The sequence below is a fragment of the mitochondrial genome of Egretta garzetta (assembly GCF_000687185.1).
Source record: "Egretta garzetta mitochondrion, complete genome".
Lineage (NCBI taxonomy): Eukaryota > Metazoa > Chordata > Aves > Pelecaniformes > Ardeidae > Egretta > Egretta garzetta.
Window position 1 is genome coordinate 908 of NC_023981.1, and position 16,454 is coordinate 17,361.

Below are 16,454 nucleotides of genomic sequence, written 5' to 3' on the forward strand. Positions count from 1 at the left end.
ACTGGCTCTGGGGCACGTACATACCGCCCGTCACCCTCTTCATAAGCTGCTAGTCCCAATAATTAATACTACATCAAGCCAAAGATGAGGTAAGTCGTAACAAGGTAAGTGTACCGGAAGGTGCACTAGCACTCAAGGCGTAGCTATGCGCTTTAGCGCTCAGCTTACACCTGATGGATATCGTCACCTTGCCGTTCGCCTTCCTTGGAAATCTAGCCCAACCACGCACAACGTCATGCCTAAAAAATTCACCCGATCCTCAAACTAAAGCATTATCAAAACTTAGTATAGGCGATAGAAAAGACCAACCCACTGGCGCAATAGAAAGCTGTACCGTAAGGGAAAGATGAAATAATAATGAAAACACAAGCAATAAACAGCAAAGATAAACCCTTGTACCTTTTGCATCATGATTTAGCAAGAACAACCAAGCAAAACGAACTTAAGCTTGCCCCCCCGAAACCCAAGCGAGCTACTTACAGGCAGCTATTCTGAGCGAACCCGTCTCTGTTGCAAAAGAGTGGGATGACCTGTTAGTAGAGGTGAAAAGCCAACCGAGCTGGGTGATAGCTGGTTGCCCGTGAAATGAATCTAAGTTCTACCTTAACCTTCTCCCCATCAATGAACTTCAACCAATCACCCCTTAACGTGGAAAGTTAAGAGCAATTTAAAGGAGGTACAGCCCCTTTAAAAAAGGATACAACCTCCCCTAGCGGATAAATCTTCCCCAACCTGCAACCCTGTAGGCCTTAAAGCAGGCCATCAACAAAGAATGCGTCAAAGCTCACTACCCAAAAGATCCAGAAACCTCATGACTCCCTTACCCCTAACGGGCTAACCTATACCTATAGGAGAATTAATGCTAAAATAAGTAACTTGGAGCTCCTCTCCTCTCAAGCGCAAACTTACATTTTTCCCCAATTATTAACAGACCAACTAATACTGCAATTCTAACAAGCCCAAATATTAACCTTACCCTGTTACCCCAACATTGGAGCGCCCATTAAGAAAGATTAAAATCTGTAGAAGGAACTAGGCAAACCCAGGGCCCGACTGTTTACCAAAAACATAGCCTTCAGCCGACCAAGTATTGAAGGTGATGCCTGCCCAGTGACATACGTTCAACGGCCGCGGTATCCTAACCGTGCGAAGGTAGCGCAATCAATTGTCCCATAAATCGAGACTTGTATGAATGGCTAAACGAGGTCCTAACTGTCTCCCACAGATAATCAGTGAAATTGATCCCCTTGTGCAAAAGCAAGAATAACCACATAAGACGAGAAGACCCTGTGGAACTTTAAAATCATCGGCCACTCCACAAACAACCCTAAACCTACTAGGACCACCACTCTCAAATACTGGCCCACATTTTTCGGTTGGGGCGACCTTGGAGAAAAACAAATCCTCCAAAAACAAGACCACACCTCTTAACCTAGAGCAACACCTCCACGTGCTAACAGCAACCAGACCCAATACAATTGATTAATGAACCAAGCTACCCCAGGGATAACAGCGCAATCTCCTTCAAGAGCCCATATCGACAAGGAGGTTTACGACCTCGATGTTGGATCAGGACATCCTAATGGTGCAGCCGCTATTAAGGGTTCGTTTGTTCAACGATTAACAGTCCTACGTGATCTGAGTTCAGACCGGAGCAATCCAGGTCGGTTTCTATCTATGACGAACTTCCCCCAGTACGAAAGGACCGGGAAAGTGAGGCCAATGCCACAAGTACGCCTCCCCCATAAGTAATGAACCCAACTAAATTACCAAGAGGACGCCCTAACCCCCATGCCCTAGATAAGGGCCAAGCTAGTGTGGCAGAGCTCGGTAAATGCAAAAGGCTTAAGCCCTTTACTCAGAGGTTCAAATCCTCTCCCTAGCCCCAAACCCATGACCTGATCCCCTGCCGTAACCTACCTCATCATGTCCCTATCCTATGCTATCCCAATCCTACTCGCAGTAGCCTTTCTAACCTTAGTCGAACGAAAAGTCCTAAGCTACATACAATCCCGTAAAGGCCCAAACATTGTGGGCCCCTTCGGCCTACTACAACCAGTAGCAGATGGGGTAAAACTATTCATCAAAGAACCCATCCGCCCCTCTACCTCTTCCCCCCTTCTCTTCACCATTACCCCCATACTAGCTCTCCTCCTGGCAATTACAATCTGAACCCCCCTCCCCCTTCCCTTCCCTCTTGCCGATTTAAACCTGGGCCTTCTTTTTCTCCTAGCCATGTCTAGCCTGGCAGTTTACTCAATCCTATGGTCCGGATGGGCTTCCAACTCAAAATACGCCCTAATCGGAGCACTACGAGCAGTAGCACAAACCATCTCCTATGAAGTAACATTAGCCATTATCCTCTTATCCATCATCCTACTAAGCGGTAACTACACCCTAAACACCTTAGCCACTACCCAAGAACCACTCTACCTAATCTTCTCATCCTGACCCCTTGCAATAATATGGTACATTTCCACACTTGCAGAAACAAACCGCGCCCCATTTGACCTTACAGAAGGAGAGTCCGAACTAGTTTCCGGTTTTAATGTAGAGTATGCTGCCGGACCGTTCGCCTTATTCTTCCTAGCCGAATATGCTAACATTATACTAATAAATACACTAACCACCATCTTATTCCTAAACCCCAGCCCACTTAACCTCCCCCCTGAGCTATTCTCAATTACCCTCGCCACAAAAGTACTGCTCCTCTCCTCCGGCTTCCTATGAATTCGGGCCTCATATCCTCGATTCCGCTATGACCAATTAATACACTTACTATGAAAAAACTTCCTCCCACTAACATTAGCACTATGCCTCTGACACACCAGCATACCAATCTCCTACGCAGGTATCCCTCCCTTTCTAAGAAACCAAGGAAATGTGCCCGAACATCAAGGGTCACTATGATAAAGTGAACATAGAGGTATACCAGTCCTCTCATTTCCTACCACAAAACTTAGAAAAGCAGGAATCGAACCTACACAAGAGAGATCAAAACTCTCTATACTTCCTTTATATTATTTCCTAGTAGAGTAAGCTAACAAAGCTATCGGGCCCATACCCCGAAAATGATGGTTCAACCCCTTCCTCTACTAATGAACCCCCATGCAAAACTACTATCATCAATAAGCTTACTACTAGGAACCACCATCACAATTTCAAGCAACCATTGAATAATAGCCTGAACAGGATTAGAAATCAACACCCTTGCCATTATCCCCCTTATCTCAAAATCCCATCACCCTCGAGCCATCGAAGCCGCAATCAAATATTTCCTCGTACAAGCAGCTGCCTCAGCGCTAGTTCTCTTCTCAAGTCTAATAAATGCATGATTCACAGGACAGTGAGACATCACCCAACTAAACCACCCAACACCCTGCCTATTACTAACAACCGCAATCGCAATAAAACTCGGACTAGTACCCTTTCACTTCTGATTCCCAGAGGTCCTCCAAGGATCAACTTTAACTACAGCCTTACTCCTATCTACCGTAATAAAACTTCCCCCAATCACTATCCTCCTTATAACATCCCATTCCTTAAATCCAACACTACTCTCCACCATGGCTATCGCCTCGGCCGCCCTAGGCGGATGAATAGGACTAAACCAAACACAGTTACGAAAAATCCTAGCTTTCTCCTCCATCTCCCACCTTGGTTGAATGACCATCATTATGGTCTACAACCCAAAGCTCACACTATTGACCTTCTACCTTTACTCCTTAATTACTGCAACTGTATTCCTCACCTTAAACAAAACCAAAGCACTAAAATTGTCCACAATAATAACCTCATGGACAAAAATCCCTGCTCTAAACGCAACCCTAATACTAACACTACTATCCCTAGCAGGACTTCCCCCACTAACAGGCTTCCTACCTAAATGACTTATCATCCAAGAACTCACTAAACAAGAATTAACCACAGCAGCTACAATCATCGCGATACTCTCTCTACTGAGCCTATTCTTCTACCTCCGCCTCGCATACTACTCCACAGTTACACTCCCGCCGAACTCAACAAACCACATGAAACAATGGCATATTAACAAACCTACCAGCACCATAATCGCCATCCTAGCCACAACATCAACCCTACTACTACCACTATCCCCCATAATCCTGACCACCATCTAGAAACTTAGGATCACTATTAAACCGAAGGCCTTCAAAGCCTTAAACAAGAGTTAAACCCTCTTAGTTTCTGCTAAGACCCGCAAGACATTAACCTGCATCTCCTGAATGCAACTCAGACGCTTTAACTAAGCTAGGGCCTTCCCACAAACCCTAGACAGGCGGGCCTCGATCCCGCAAAATTCCAGTTAACAGCTAGATGCCCAAACCTAACAGGCTTCCGTCTAAACAGACCCTGGCACACTTTTAATGTACATCAATGAGCTTGCAACTCAACATGAACTTCACCACAGGGCCGGTAAGAAGAGGAATTAAACCCCTGTAAAAAGGACTACAGCCTAACGCTTATAACACTCAGCCATCTTACCCTAAACCTTACCTGTGACCTTCATTACTCGATGATTATTCTCAACCAACCACAAGGACATCGGTACTCTATACCTAATCTTCGGAGCATGGGCCGGTATAATTGGAACCGCCCTCAGTCTCCTTATCCGAGCTGAACTTGGCCAGCCAGGAACGCTCCTAGGAGACGACCAGATCTATAATGTGATCGTCACCGCTCATGCCTTCGTAATAATCTTCTTCATAGTTATACCAATCATAATTGGGGGATTCGGAAACTGACTAGTACCACTCATAATTGGTGCCCCCGACATAGCATTCCCACGCATAAACAACATAAGTTTCTGACTCCTTCCACCATCATTTATACTCCTACTAACCTCATCCACAGTCGAAGCAGGAGCAGGTACGGGCTGAACAGTCTACCCACCCTTAGCTGGCAACCTAGCCCATGCCGGAGCCTCAGTTGACCTAGCCATCTTCTCCCTCCACTTAGCAGGGGTGTCTTCCATCCTAGGAGCAATCAACTTCATTACAACCGCCATCAACATAAAACCCCCAACCCTATCACAATACCAAACTCCCCTATTTGTATGATCCGTCCTAATTACCGCCGTCCTACTTCTACTTTCACTCCCAGTTCTCGCTGCAGGTATTACAATACTACTAACTGATCGAAACCTAAACACCACATTCTTTGACCCCGCTGGAGGTGGCGACCCAGTCCTCTATCAACACCTATTCTGATTCTTCGGCCACCCAGAAGTCTATATTCTAATCCTACCAGGATTCGGAATCATCTCCCACGTAGTAGCCTACTACGCGGGTAAAAAAGAACCATTTGGCTATATAGGCATAGTATGAGCCATACTATCAATTGGATTCTTAGGCTTCATCGTATGAGCTCACCATATATTTACAGTAGGAATGGACGTAGACACCCGAGCATACTTCACATCTGCTACTATAATCATTGCAATTCCAACTGGCATCAAAGTCTTCAGCTGACTGGCCACACTACACGGAGGAACTATCAAATGAGACCCTCCAATACTATGAGCCCTAGGCTTCATCTTCCTGTTCACCATCGGAGGGCTAACAGGAATCGTATTAGCAAACTCCTCACTAGACATCGCCCTACACGACACCTACTACGTAGTCGCCCACTTCCACTACGTCTTATCCATAGGGGCAGTTTTTGCAATCCTGGCGGGCTTCACCCACTGATTCCCACTATTCACAGGATATACACTGCACCCTACATGAGCCAAGGCCCATTTCGGAGTAATGTTTTCAGGCGTAAATCTAACCTTCTTCCCACAACACTTCCTAGGACTAGCCGGCATACCACGACGATATTCCGACTACCCAGACGCTTACACTCTATGAAATACCATATCTTCCATCGGCTCACTCATCTCAATAACAGCAGTAATCATACTAATATTCATAATTTGAGAAGCCTTCGCAGCAAAACGAAAAGTCCTACAACCTGAACTAACAGCCACTAACGTTGAATGAATTCACGGCTGCCCTCCTCCATATCACACCTTTGAAGAACCAGCCTTTGTCCAAGTACAAGAAAGGAAGGAATCGAACCCTCATACACTGGTTTCAAGCCAGCCGCATTAAACCACTTATGCTTCTTTCTTATGGGGTGTTAGTAAACCCATTACATAGCCTTGTCAAGACTAAATCATGGGTGAAATCCCCATACACCCCACATGGCCAACCACTCCCAACTCGGATTTCAAGACGCCTCATCCCCCATTATAGAAGAACTCGTAGAATTCCACGACCATGCCCTAATAGTCGCATTAGCCATCTGCAGCCTAGTCCTATACCTCCTCGCACTCATACTGATAGAGAAATTATCCTCAAACACCGTTGACGCTCAAGAAGTAGAACTAATCTGAACTATCCTACCAGCAATTGTCCTCATCCTACTTGCCCTCCCATCCTTACAGATCCTCTATATAATAGACGAGATCGACGAACCCGACCTGACACTAAAAGCAATCGGACACCAGTGATACTGAACCTATGAGTACACAGACTTCAAAGACCTAACATTTGACTCTTATATAATCCCCACAGCAGAACTACCACAAGGACACTTCCGACTACTAGAAGTTGACCATCGAGTTGTTATTCCTATAGAATCCCCCATCCGCATCATCATCACAGCCAGTGACGTCCTCCACTCATGAGCAATCCCCACTCTAGGAGTAAAAACAGACGCAATCCCAGGTCGACTAAACCAAACCTCATTCATCACAACCCGACCAGGAATCTTCTATGGCCAATGCTCAGAAATCTGCGGTGCCAACCACAGCTACATACCAATCGTAGTAGAATCTGCCCCTCTTTCTCACTTTGAGAACTGATCATCACTAATACTATCCTAATCATTAAGAAGCTATGTAACAGCACTAGCCTTTTAAGCTAGCGACAGAGGACCCGCTACCCTCCTTAATGATATGCCCCAACTCAACCCAAACCCATGATTCTTTATTCTACTCATATCCTGAAGTGTCTTCTCACTAATCATCCAACCCAAACTACTATCATTCACCACTACCAACCCTCCCTCCACCAAACCTAAAGTAGCCCCTAAAACCACCTCCTGAACCTGACCATGAACCTAAGCTTCTTTGACCAATTCACAAGCCCATGCCTCCTAGGGATCCCCCTAATTCTACTAGCAACACTATTCCCCGCCCTACTACTCCCCTCGCCCAACAATCGATGAATCACAAACCGCCTCTCAACCCTTCAACTATGATTCCTCCACCTAATCACAAAACAACTGATAATACCACTAAACAAAGCAGGCCACAAATGAGCTCTAATCCTCACATCACTAATAATATTTCTCCTAACAATTAACCTGCTAGGCCTACTACCCTACACCTTCACTCCAACCACACAACTATCAATAAACATAGCACTAGCCTTCCCCCTTTGACTTGCCACCCTACTCACAGGCCTACGAAACCAGCCCTCAATGTCCCTAGGACATTTACTCCCCGAAGGAACCCCCACATTACTTATCCCTGCCCTAATCATAATTGAAACAACCAGCCTACTCATCCGTCCACTAGCTCTAGGCGTCCGCCTAACAGCAAACCTCACAGCAGGCCACCTACTCATTCAGCTCATCTCCACAGCTACCACCGCCCTACTCCCAATCTTACCTGCAGTATCAGCCCTAACCACGCTAATCCTACTCCCACTAACCATTCTAGAAGTAGCCGTCGCCATAATCCAAGCCTACGTTTTCGTCCTCCTATTAAGCCTATACTTACAAGAAAATATTTAATGGCCCACCAAGCACACTCTTACCACATAGTAGACCCAAGCCCATGGCCCATCTTCGGGGCAGCCGCTGCCCTACTAACAACCTCCGGATTAGCCATGTGATTCCACCACAACTCCCTACAACTCTTAAGCCTAGGCCTACTCTCCATAATCCTAGTTATACTCCAATGATGACGAGACATCGTACGAGAGAGCACATTCCAAGGCCATCACACACCCACAGTTCAAAAAGGCCTGCGATACGGAATAATCCTATTCATTACATCCGAAGCATTCTTTTTCCTAGGTTTCTTTTGAGCATTCTTCCACTCCAGCCTAGTACCCACCCCAGAGCTAGGCGGACAATGACCCCCAATAGGCATTAAACCCCTCAATCCCCTTGAAGTTCCTCTACTAAACACAGCCATCCTCCTAGCATCAGGAGTCACCGTCACATGAGCACACCATAGCATCACAGAGAGCAACCGAAAACAGGCAATCCACGCACTAACACTCACAATCTTACTTGGATTCTACTTTACAGCCCTCCAAGCAATGGAATACTACGAAGCACCATTCTCAATCGCCGATGGAGTATATGGTTCAACCTTCTTCGTCGCAACCGGGTTTCATGGTCTCCATGTAATTATCGGATCTTCATTCCTATCAGTCTGCCTCCTACGACTAATCAAATTCCACTTCACATCTAACCACCACTTCGGATTCGAAGCGGCAGCTTGATACTGACACTTCGTAGACATCATCTGATTATTCCTCTACATAACAATCTACTGATGAGGATCATGCTCTTCTAGTATACTAATTACAATTGACTTCCAATCTCTAAAATCTGGTAAAACTCCAGAGAAGAGCAATTAACATAATTACATTCATACTAACTCTATCCCTTGCACTATGTATACTCCTAATCACACTAAACTTCTGACTAGCCCAAACCAGCCCAGATTCCGAAAAACTATCCCCCTATGAATGTGGCTTCGACCCCCTCGGCTCTGCTCGACTCCCATTCTCTATCCGCTTCTTCCTCAGTAGCAATCCTATTCCTACTCTTCGACTTAGAAATCGCACTCCTACTCCCCCTCCCATGGGCTATCCAACTCCAATCCCCCACCACCACCCTAACCTGAGCTTCCACCATCATCCTCCTGCTCACCCTAGGACTTATCTACGAATGAACACAAGGTGGCCTAGAATGAGCAGAATAAACAGAAAGTTAGTCTAACCAAGACAGTTGATTTCGACTCAACAAACCATAGTCAAACCCTATGACTTTCTCCATGTCCCTCTCACACCTAAGCTTTTACTCAGCCTTCACACTAAGCAGCCTAGGACTAGCATTCCACCGCACACACTTAATCTCCGCCCTCCTATGTCTAGAGAGCATAATATTATCTATATATATCGCCCTATCAATCTGACCCATCGAAAACCAAACAATATCCCCCACCCTAATACCTATACTCATACTTACCTTCTCGGCCTGCGAAGCTGGCACAGGCCTAGCAATACTAGTAGCCTCCACCCGAACCCATGGCTCAGACCACCTACACAACCTAAACCTACTACAATGCTAAAAATTATCCTCCCAACAATTATACTCCTACCTACAACCCTCCTATCCCCACAAAAATTCCTATGAACTAACACCACCACCCACAGCCTACTAATCGCTACCCTCAGCCTACAATGACTATCTCCCACGTACTACCCACTTAAAAACACAACCCAATGAACTGGCATTGACCAAATCTCATCCCCCCTACTAGTTCTATCATGCTGACTACTTCCCCTTATGATCTTAGCGAGCCAAAATCACCTCCAGCACGAACCCTCACCACGAAAACGAATCTTTATCACAACCTTAGTAATAGTCCAACCATTCATCATCCTAGCATTCTCAACCACCGAATTAATACTATTCTATATCTCATTCGAAGCCACACTTATTCCAACCCTCGTACTAATCACACGATGAGGTAACCAACCAGAACGCCTAAGCGCAGGTACCTACCTACTATTCTACACCCTAATCAGCTCCCTGCCACTACTAATCACAATCCTATTCCTACACACCCAAACTGGTACCCTTCACCTAACAATACTAAAACTCACACACCCAACCCTCACAACCTCCTGATCCAGCCTTCTATCAGGCCTGGCCCTACTAATAGCATTCATAGTAAAAGCCCCCCTATATGGTCTCCACCTATGACTACCCAAAGCCCACGTAGAGGCCCCAATCGCAGGGTCAATGTTACTTGCCGCTTTACTTCTAAAACTAGGAGGATATGGCATTATACGAATCACTCTCCTAACAAGCCCCCTCTCAAACCACCTGCACTACCCATTTATTGCCCTAGCCCTATGAGGAGCACTAATAACTAGCTCAATCTGCCTACGTCAAACTGACCTAAAATCCCTCATCGCCTACTCATCCGTAAGCCACATAGGCCTAGTCATCGCTGCAAGTCTAATCCAAACCCACTGATCATTCTCAGGAGCAATAATCCTTATAATCTCCCACGGCCTAACCTCCTCCATACTATTCTGCCTCGCTAACACAAACTACGAACGCACACACAGCCGAATCCTACTACTCACTCGAGGCCTCCAACCCCTACTACCACTCATAGCCACCTGATGACTCCTAGCCAACCTCACAAATATAGCCCTACCCCCCACCACAAACTTAATAGCAGAACTAACCATCATAATCGCACTATTCAACTGATCTACACCCACAATCATCCTAACTGGCATCGCAACTCTCCTAACCGCCTCATACACCCTATTCATAATACTAACAACCCAACGAGGAGTCTTACCAAACCACATTACATCCATCCAAAACTCAAACACCCGAGAACACCTCCTAATAGCCCTCCACACTATCCCCATACTACTCTTAATCCTCAAACCAGAAATCATCTCTGGACTCCCCTCATGCAAGTATAGTTTCAACCCAAACATTAGACCGTGACTCTAAAAATAGAAGTTAAAACCTTCTTACCTGCCGAGGGGGAGGTTCAACCAACAAGAACTGCTAATTCTTGTATCTGAGTCTAAAACCTCAGCCCCCCTTACTTTTAAAGGATAACAGCAATCCACTGGTCTTAGGAACCACTTCATCTTGGTGCAAATCCAAATAAAAGTAATGGAACCCACACTACTTCTCAGCACCTCAATACTACTCACACTAACAGTCATCCTAACCCCCACCCTACTCCCCCTTCTATCAAAAAACTTCCAAAACTCTCCAACCACCATCACACGAACCATTAAAACCGCCTTCCTAATTAGTCTAATACCAATAACACTATTCCTCTACTCAGGCACAGAAAGTATTACCTCCACCTGAGAATGAAAATTCATCATAAACTTTAAAATCCCCCTCAGCTTCAAAATTGACCAATACTCCATACTATTCTTCCCCATCGCACTATTCGTAACATGATCCATCCTCCAATTCACAGCATGATACATACACTCAGAGCCATACCTCATAAAATTCTACTCCTACCTCCTAATATTCCTAATCGCCATACTAACTCTAACCATCGCCAACAACATATTCCTCCTATTCATTGGCTGAGAAGGCGTAGGAATCATGTCATTCCTACTAATCGGCTGATGACAAGGTCGAGCAGACGCCAATACAGCCGCACTCCAAGCTGTACTCTACAACCGAATCGGGGACATCGGCCTTATCCTAAGCATAGCCTGACTTGCTTCCTCCATAAACACCTGAGAAATCCAACAAGCTTTTACCAACACCCAAACCCCCACCCTGCCCCTCCTAGGCCTCATTCTCGCCGCCACAGGAAAATCAGCCCAATTCGGACTACACCCCTGACTACCTGCAGCCATAGAAGGCCCAACCCCAGTCTCCGCCCTACTCCACTCAAGTACTATAGTGGTTGCCGGGATCTTCCTCCTCATCCGCACCCACCCAATACTCACCAATAACCAAACTGCTCTCACCCTATGTCTATGCTTAGGAGCCCTATCCACACTTTTCGCCGCCACATGTGCCCTTACACAAAACGACATTAAAAAAATCATCGCTTTCTCCACATCTAGCCAACTAGGCCTAATGATAGTAACAATTGGACTAAACCTTCCACAACTAGCCTTCTTCCACATCTCAACACATGCCTTCTTCAAAGCCATACTATTCCTATGCTCAGGGTCTATCATCCACAGCCTAAACGGAGAACAAGATATCCGAAAAATAGGGGGCCTACAAAAAACACTCGTTAAAACCACCTCCTGCCTGACTATCGGCAACTTAGCACTAATAGGAACCCCATTCCTAGCCGGATTCTACTCAAAAGACCTTATCATTGAAAACCTAAACACCTCTTACTTAAACACCTGAGCACTCCTCCTCACACTCCTAGCCACATCATTCACCGCCACCTATAGCCTACGCATAACCCTCCTAGTTCAAACAGGATTTACCCGCATCCCTACAACCTCCCCAATAAACGAAAACAACCCAACCGTCACCAACCCAATCACCCGCCTCGCCCTAGGTAGCATCATAGCCGGCCTCCTCATTACATCCTACCTCATCCCTACAAAAACCCCCCCAATAACCATACCCACAGCTACAAAAACCGCAGCCATCATCCTCACAATCCTAGGTATCATTCTAGCCCTAGAACTCTCAAACATAACCCACACCCTAACTCAACCAAAACAAAACACCCTCTCAAACTTTTCAAACGCACTAGGTTACTTCAACCCCCTAACACATCGACTTAACTCCACAAACCTACTAAGCAGCGGACAAAACATTGCCTCCCACCTAATCGACCTATCCTGATATAAAAAGATAGGCCCCGAGGGACTTGCCGACCTGCAACTCATAGCAACCAAAACCTCAACCACCCTACACACCGGACTAATCAAGACATACCTAGGAACATTCGCCCTATCCATCCTAATTGTCCTATCAACATATAGACCCAAAATTAATGGCCCCAAACCTCCGAAAATCCCACCCCCTACTAAAAACAATCAACAACTCCCTCATCGATCTACCTACTCCTCCAAACATCTCTGCCTGATGAAACTTTGGGTCCCTCCTAGGCATCTGCTTAACAACACAAATCCTGACCGGCCTACTCCTAGCCACACACTACACTGCAGACACAACATTAGCCTTCTCATCCGTCGCCCATACATGCCGAAACGTACAGTACGGTTGACTTATTCGCAACCTACATGCAAACGGTGCCTCATTCTTCTTCATCTGCATCTACCTCCACATTGGCCGTGGCCTCTACTACGGATCCTACCTGTACAAAGAAACCTGAAACACCGGAGTCATCCTCCTACTCACCCTAATAGCAACTGCCTTCGTAGGATATGTCCTGCCATGAGGACAAATATCCTTCTGAGGGGCCACCGTCATCACCAACCTATTCTCAGCCATCCCCTACATCGGACAGACCCTAGTAGAATGAGCCTGAGGCGGGTTCTCAGTAGACAACCCCACACTCACACGATTCTTTGCCCTCCACTTCCTCCTCCCATTCATAATCGCAGGCCTCACCATAATCCACCTCACCTTCCTGCACGAATCAGGATCAAACAACCCCCTAGGAATCGTATCAAACTGCGACAAAATCCCATTCCACCCTTACTTCTCCACAAAAGACATCCTAGGCTTCATGCTTATACTCCTACCACTCACAACCCTAGCCCTATTCTCCCCCAACCTCCTAGGAGACCCAGAAAATTTCACCCCAGCAAACCCCCTAGTAACCCCTCCCCATATCAAACCAGAATGATACTTCCTATTTGCCTACGCCATCCTCCGATCTATCCCCAACAAACTAGGAGGAGTACTAGCCCTGGCAGCATCCGTACTAATCCTATTCCTAATCCCTCTCCTCCACAAATCAAAACAACGTACTCTAGCCTTCCGGCCCCTCTCCCAACTCCTATTCTGAACTCTCGTCGCCAACCTCCTCATCCTAACTTGAGTAGGCAGCCAACCAGTAGAACACCCCTTCATCATCATCGGCCAATTAGCCTCCATCACCTACTTCACAATCCTCCTCATCCTATTCCCCGCCACTGGGGCTCTAGAGAACAAAATACTAAACTTCTAAGACACTCTAATAGTTTACTAAAAACATTGGCCTTGTAAGCCAAAGAATGAAGACCACGCCCCTTCTTAGAGTTCACCCACCCACTCAGAAAGAGAGAGCTCACACCTCTATCACCAACTCCCAAAGCTGGCATTTTTCAAGTTAAACTACTTTCTGACCCCCAACCTAACTGCCCGAATAGCCCCACGCAAGCCCCGCACCAACTCCACCACAAACAGGGTCAACAGCAACCCCCAACCTCCCACAAACATTCCCACCCCATGGTAGAACATAGCCACTCCACCAAAATCCAACCGAACGAGCACTCCTCCCGAGTCAACAGTAACCACACCCTTTCAACACTCCACAAAACCTCCTACAACCACTCCAACAGCAAACACCAGAAGCAACCCTATACCGTACCCCATAACCCGCCAGTCCCCCCAAGCCTCCGGAAAATCCGCCGCCAACACGTACACAAAGACCACCAACATTCCACCCAAATACACCAAAAACAGCACCAACGAAATAAAAGCACCCAAACTCAACAATCATCCGCACCCTACAACCCCCAACACCAAACCAACAACCCCATAGTACGGATTCGAAGCAACTGCCCCCCCAACAAAGCACACCCCAAGAAAAATTACGAAGTAAGTCATAGCAGTTCCTGCTTGGCTTCTCTCCAAGACCTGCGGCTTGAAAAGCCGCCGCTGACTAACACTTCAACTACAGGAACCCCCCCCCCTTCACCCCCCCATACATTTCAACTGCTCAAACAAGCTCTATGTATGGGCATGCATTGGTCTATATGCCCCCTTCTTTCCCGAAATGTTAGAAATAAATTTACCTGCATGTACTAAACCCATACACTGTCCTGGATAAAAGATCCTAATTTCCACTGCTCTACTTAGAGGACTAAACCTGTAATGAGTTTAGGAAAGGTAACGTAACCTGTTTTAGAACCATGGCTAGGTGGGTTGTACATGTACTTTGGAGTAAAGGTACGGCTGTGCTTGAGCAGTGGTAAGTGAATGGTAACTGGCCATAAAAGGGAAACTATCTCCTGATGTGCCGGTATCTAAAGGACCAGGGTATTTATTAGGCGGCCTTCTCCCGTGAAATCAGCAACCCGCCGCATATAAGGTTCTACATTACTACCTTCAAGACCATTCATTCCCCCTACACCCTATCCCAACTTGCGCTTTTGCGCCTCTGGTTCCTCGGTCACGGCCATGGCTCGGTTTACTTAGCACTCGGTTCTCTTCACACAGCCATTTGGTTGATGCTTGTCTGCTTCTCACCCGTGATCGCGGCATCTGGATTGCCTGGGGCGCCTCTAGTAATTTTCTTCTTCTAAACTTCTTCAGGCTGCCCTCCGGTGCACCGCGGCGCTGCCATCGAAGACGTGAGCATACAGACGCGTCATCGGCCTATTATTCGTGGTCAGGCGTCACTGGATGAGACGGTTGGAGTATTTGTGGAATCATTTTTACACTGTGCACTTTGTTTTCCATTTGGTTGTTGGTGTGTCCACTAACCCCTAACATGGTGTTATTTGATGAATGCTTGTTAGACATATTTTTTTCCACTTTCTACTTATTTTACTTCCTCTAATTTTCTTTGAGTTCCAAAACACAACTAGGTAACTTTCAACTAAAAATTTAACGAGTATATCAAAAAATTTTTACAAATCATATTCGTATACCTTACATTACTTTAAAGCACTAAAATTTCATTAAAAATATACTATACCCTTCATGAACTGTATCCTTATATCTTTATGTTACCTTTACTACTTTAAAGCACTAAAATTTCATTAAAAATATACTATACCCTTCATGAACTGTATCCTTATATCTTTATGTTACCTTTACTACTTTAAAGCACTAAAATTTCATTAAAAATATACTATACCCTTCATGAACTGTATCCTTATATCTTTATGTTACCTTTACTACTTTAAAGCACTAAAATTTCATTAAAAATATACTATACCCTTCATGAACCGTATCCTTATATCTTTATGTTACCTTTACTACTTTAAAGCACTAAAATTTCATTAAAAATATACTATACCCTTCATGAACTGTATCCTTATATCTTTATGTTACCTTTACTACTTTAAAGCACTAAAATTTCATTAAACAACAAACAATAAACATCGAACAACAAACAACAAACAATAAACAACAAACAATAAACAACAAACAACAAACAATAAACAACAAACAATAAACAACAAACAATAAACAACAAACAATAAACAACAAACAATAAACAATAAACAACAAACAACAAACAACAAACAATAAACAACAAACAATAAACAATAAACAATAAACAACAAACAATAAACAACAAACAACAAACAATAAACAACAAACAATAAACAACAAACAATAAACAACAAACAATAAACAATAAACAACAAACAACAAACAACAAACAATAAACAACAAACAATAAACAACAAACAATAAACAACAAACAATAAACAATAAACAACAAACAACAAACAACAAACAATAAACAACAAACAATAAACAAC

General features: G+C 45.0%; 13 protein-coding genes across 13 annotated transcripts, besides 24 other annotated features; 12 read left to right on the forward strand and 1 right to left on the reverse strand. All coding sequences in view use genetic code 2, as the record gives it.

Moving 5' to 3' along the window:
• Positions 1–133, forward strand: part of an rRNA (s-rRNA) that runs on past the window's edge.
• Positions 134–204, forward strand: a tRNA (tRNA-Val).
• Positions 205–1,811, forward strand: an rRNA (l-rRNA).
• Positions 1,812–1,885, forward strand: a tRNA (tRNA-Leu).
• An 8-nt stretch (positions 1,886–1,893) lies between these two features.
• On the forward strand, positions 1,894–2,871 carry ND1 (NADH dehydrogenase subunit 1). The gene has a single exon. The coding sequence runs from the start codon at positions 1,894–1,896 to the stop codon at positions 2,869–2,871; it is 978 nt and encodes a 325-aa protein (YP_009025126.1).
• Positions 2,872–2,878: 7 nt separating this feature from the next.
• Positions 2,879–2,949, forward strand: a tRNA (tRNA-Ile).
• An 11-nt stretch (positions 2,950–2,960) lies between these two features.
• Positions 2,961–3,030, reverse strand: a tRNA (tRNA-Gln).
• Positions 3,031–3,098, forward strand: a tRNA (tRNA-Met).
• Positions 3,099–4,137, forward strand: ND2 (NADH dehydrogenase subunit 2). The gene has a single exon. A coding segment is annotated over exon 1 (1,039 nt).
• Positions 4,138–4,209, forward strand: a tRNA (tRNA-Trp).
• A 2-nt stretch (positions 4,210–4,211) lies between these two features.
• Positions 4,212–4,279, reverse strand: a tRNA (tRNA-Ala).
• Positions 4,280–4,289: 10 nt separating this feature from the next.
• Positions 4,290–4,363, reverse strand: a tRNA (tRNA-Asn).
• A 3-nt stretch (positions 4,364–4,366) lies between these two features.
• Positions 4,367–4,433, reverse strand: a tRNA (tRNA-Cys).
• Positions 4,433–4,504, reverse strand: a tRNA (tRNA-Tyr).
• A 13-nt stretch (positions 4,505–4,517) lies between these two features.
• Positions 4,518–6,068, forward strand: COX1 (cytochrome c oxidase subunit I). Its single transcript has one exon. It carries the CDS (start codon positions 4,518–4,520, stop codon positions 6,066–6,068), a length of 1,551 nt encoding a protein of 516 aa, YP_009025128.1.
• Positions 6,060–6,133, reverse strand: a tRNA (tRNA-Ser).
• A 2-nt stretch (positions 6,134–6,135) lies between these two features.
• Positions 6,136–6,204, forward strand: a tRNA (tRNA-Asp).
• Position 6,205: 1 nt separating this feature from the next.
• COX2 (cytochrome c oxidase subunit II) lies at positions 6,206–6,889 on the forward strand. Its single transcript has one exon. It carries the CDS (start codon positions 6,206–6,208, stop codon positions 6,887–6,889), a length of 684 nt encoding a protein of 227 aa, YP_009025129.1.
• Position 6,890: 1 nt separating this feature from the next.
• Positions 6,891–6,960, forward strand: a tRNA (tRNA-Lys).
• Position 6,961: 1 nt separating this feature from the next.
• ATP8 (ATP synthase F0 subunit 8) lies at positions 6,962–7,129 on the forward strand. The gene has a single exon. It carries the CDS (start codon positions 6,962–6,964, stop codon positions 7,127–7,129), a length of 168 nt encoding a protein of 55 aa, YP_009025130.1.
• ATP6 (ATP synthase F0 subunit 6) lies at positions 7,120–7,803 on the forward strand. Its single transcript has one exon. The coding sequence runs from the start codon at positions 7,120–7,122 to the stop codon at positions 7,801–7,803; it is 684 nt and encodes a 227-aa protein (YP_009025131.1).
• On the forward strand, positions 7,803–8,586 carry COX3 (cytochrome c oxidase subunit III). The gene has a single exon. A coding segment is annotated over exon 1 (784 nt).
• Positions 8,587–8,655, forward strand: a tRNA (tRNA-Gly).
• Positions 8,656–9,007, forward strand: ND3 (NADH dehydrogenase subunit 3). The gene is given in 2 exon segments: positions 8,656–8,828; positions 8,830–9,007. The coding sequence occupies 2 exon segments, from the start codon at positions 8,656–8,658 to the stop codon at positions 9,005–9,007; spliced, it is 351 nt and encodes a 116-aa protein (YP_009025133.1).
• A 2-nt stretch (positions 9,008–9,009) lies between these two features.
• Positions 9,010–9,078, forward strand: a tRNA (tRNA-Arg).
• A 1-nt stretch (position 9,079) lies between these two features.
• ND4L (NADH dehydrogenase subunit 4L) lies at positions 9,080–9,376 on the forward strand. Its single transcript has one exon. The coding sequence runs from the start codon at positions 9,080–9,082 to the stop codon at positions 9,374–9,376; it is 297 nt and encodes a 98-aa protein (YP_009025134.1).
• Positions 9,370–10,747, forward strand: ND4 (NADH dehydrogenase subunit 4). The gene has a single exon. A coding segment is annotated over exon 1 (1,378 nt).
• Positions 10,748–10,817, forward strand: a tRNA (tRNA-His).
• Positions 10,818–10,885, forward strand: a tRNA (tRNA-Ser).
• Positions 10,885–10,956, forward strand: a tRNA (tRNA-Leu).
• ND5 (NADH dehydrogenase subunit 5) lies at positions 10,957–12,771 on the forward strand. Its single transcript has one exon. It carries the CDS (start codon positions 10,957–10,959, stop codon positions 12,769–12,771), a length of 1,815 nt encoding a protein of 604 aa, YP_009025136.1.
• A 10-nt stretch (positions 12,772–12,781) lies between these two features.
• CYTB (cytochrome b) lies at positions 12,782–13,924 on the forward strand. The gene has a single exon. It carries the CDS (start codon positions 12,782–12,784, stop codon positions 13,922–13,924), a length of 1,143 nt encoding a protein of 380 aa, YP_009025137.1.
• A 3-nt stretch (positions 13,925–13,927) lies between these two features.
• Positions 13,928–13,997, forward strand: a tRNA (tRNA-Thr).
• Positions 13,998–14,008: 11 nt separating this feature from the next.
• Positions 14,009–14,080, reverse strand: a tRNA (tRNA-Pro).
• An 8-nt stretch (positions 14,081–14,088) lies between these two features.
• ND6 (NADH dehydrogenase subunit 6) lies at positions 14,089–14,565 on the reverse strand. The gene has a single exon. The coding sequence runs from the start codon at positions 14,563–14,565 to the stop codon at positions 14,089–14,091; it is 477 nt and encodes a 158-aa protein (YP_009025138.1).
• A 3-nt stretch (positions 14,566–14,568) lies between these two features.
• Positions 14,569–14,642, reverse strand: a tRNA (tRNA-Glu).
• Positions 14,643–16,454: a D loop (control region).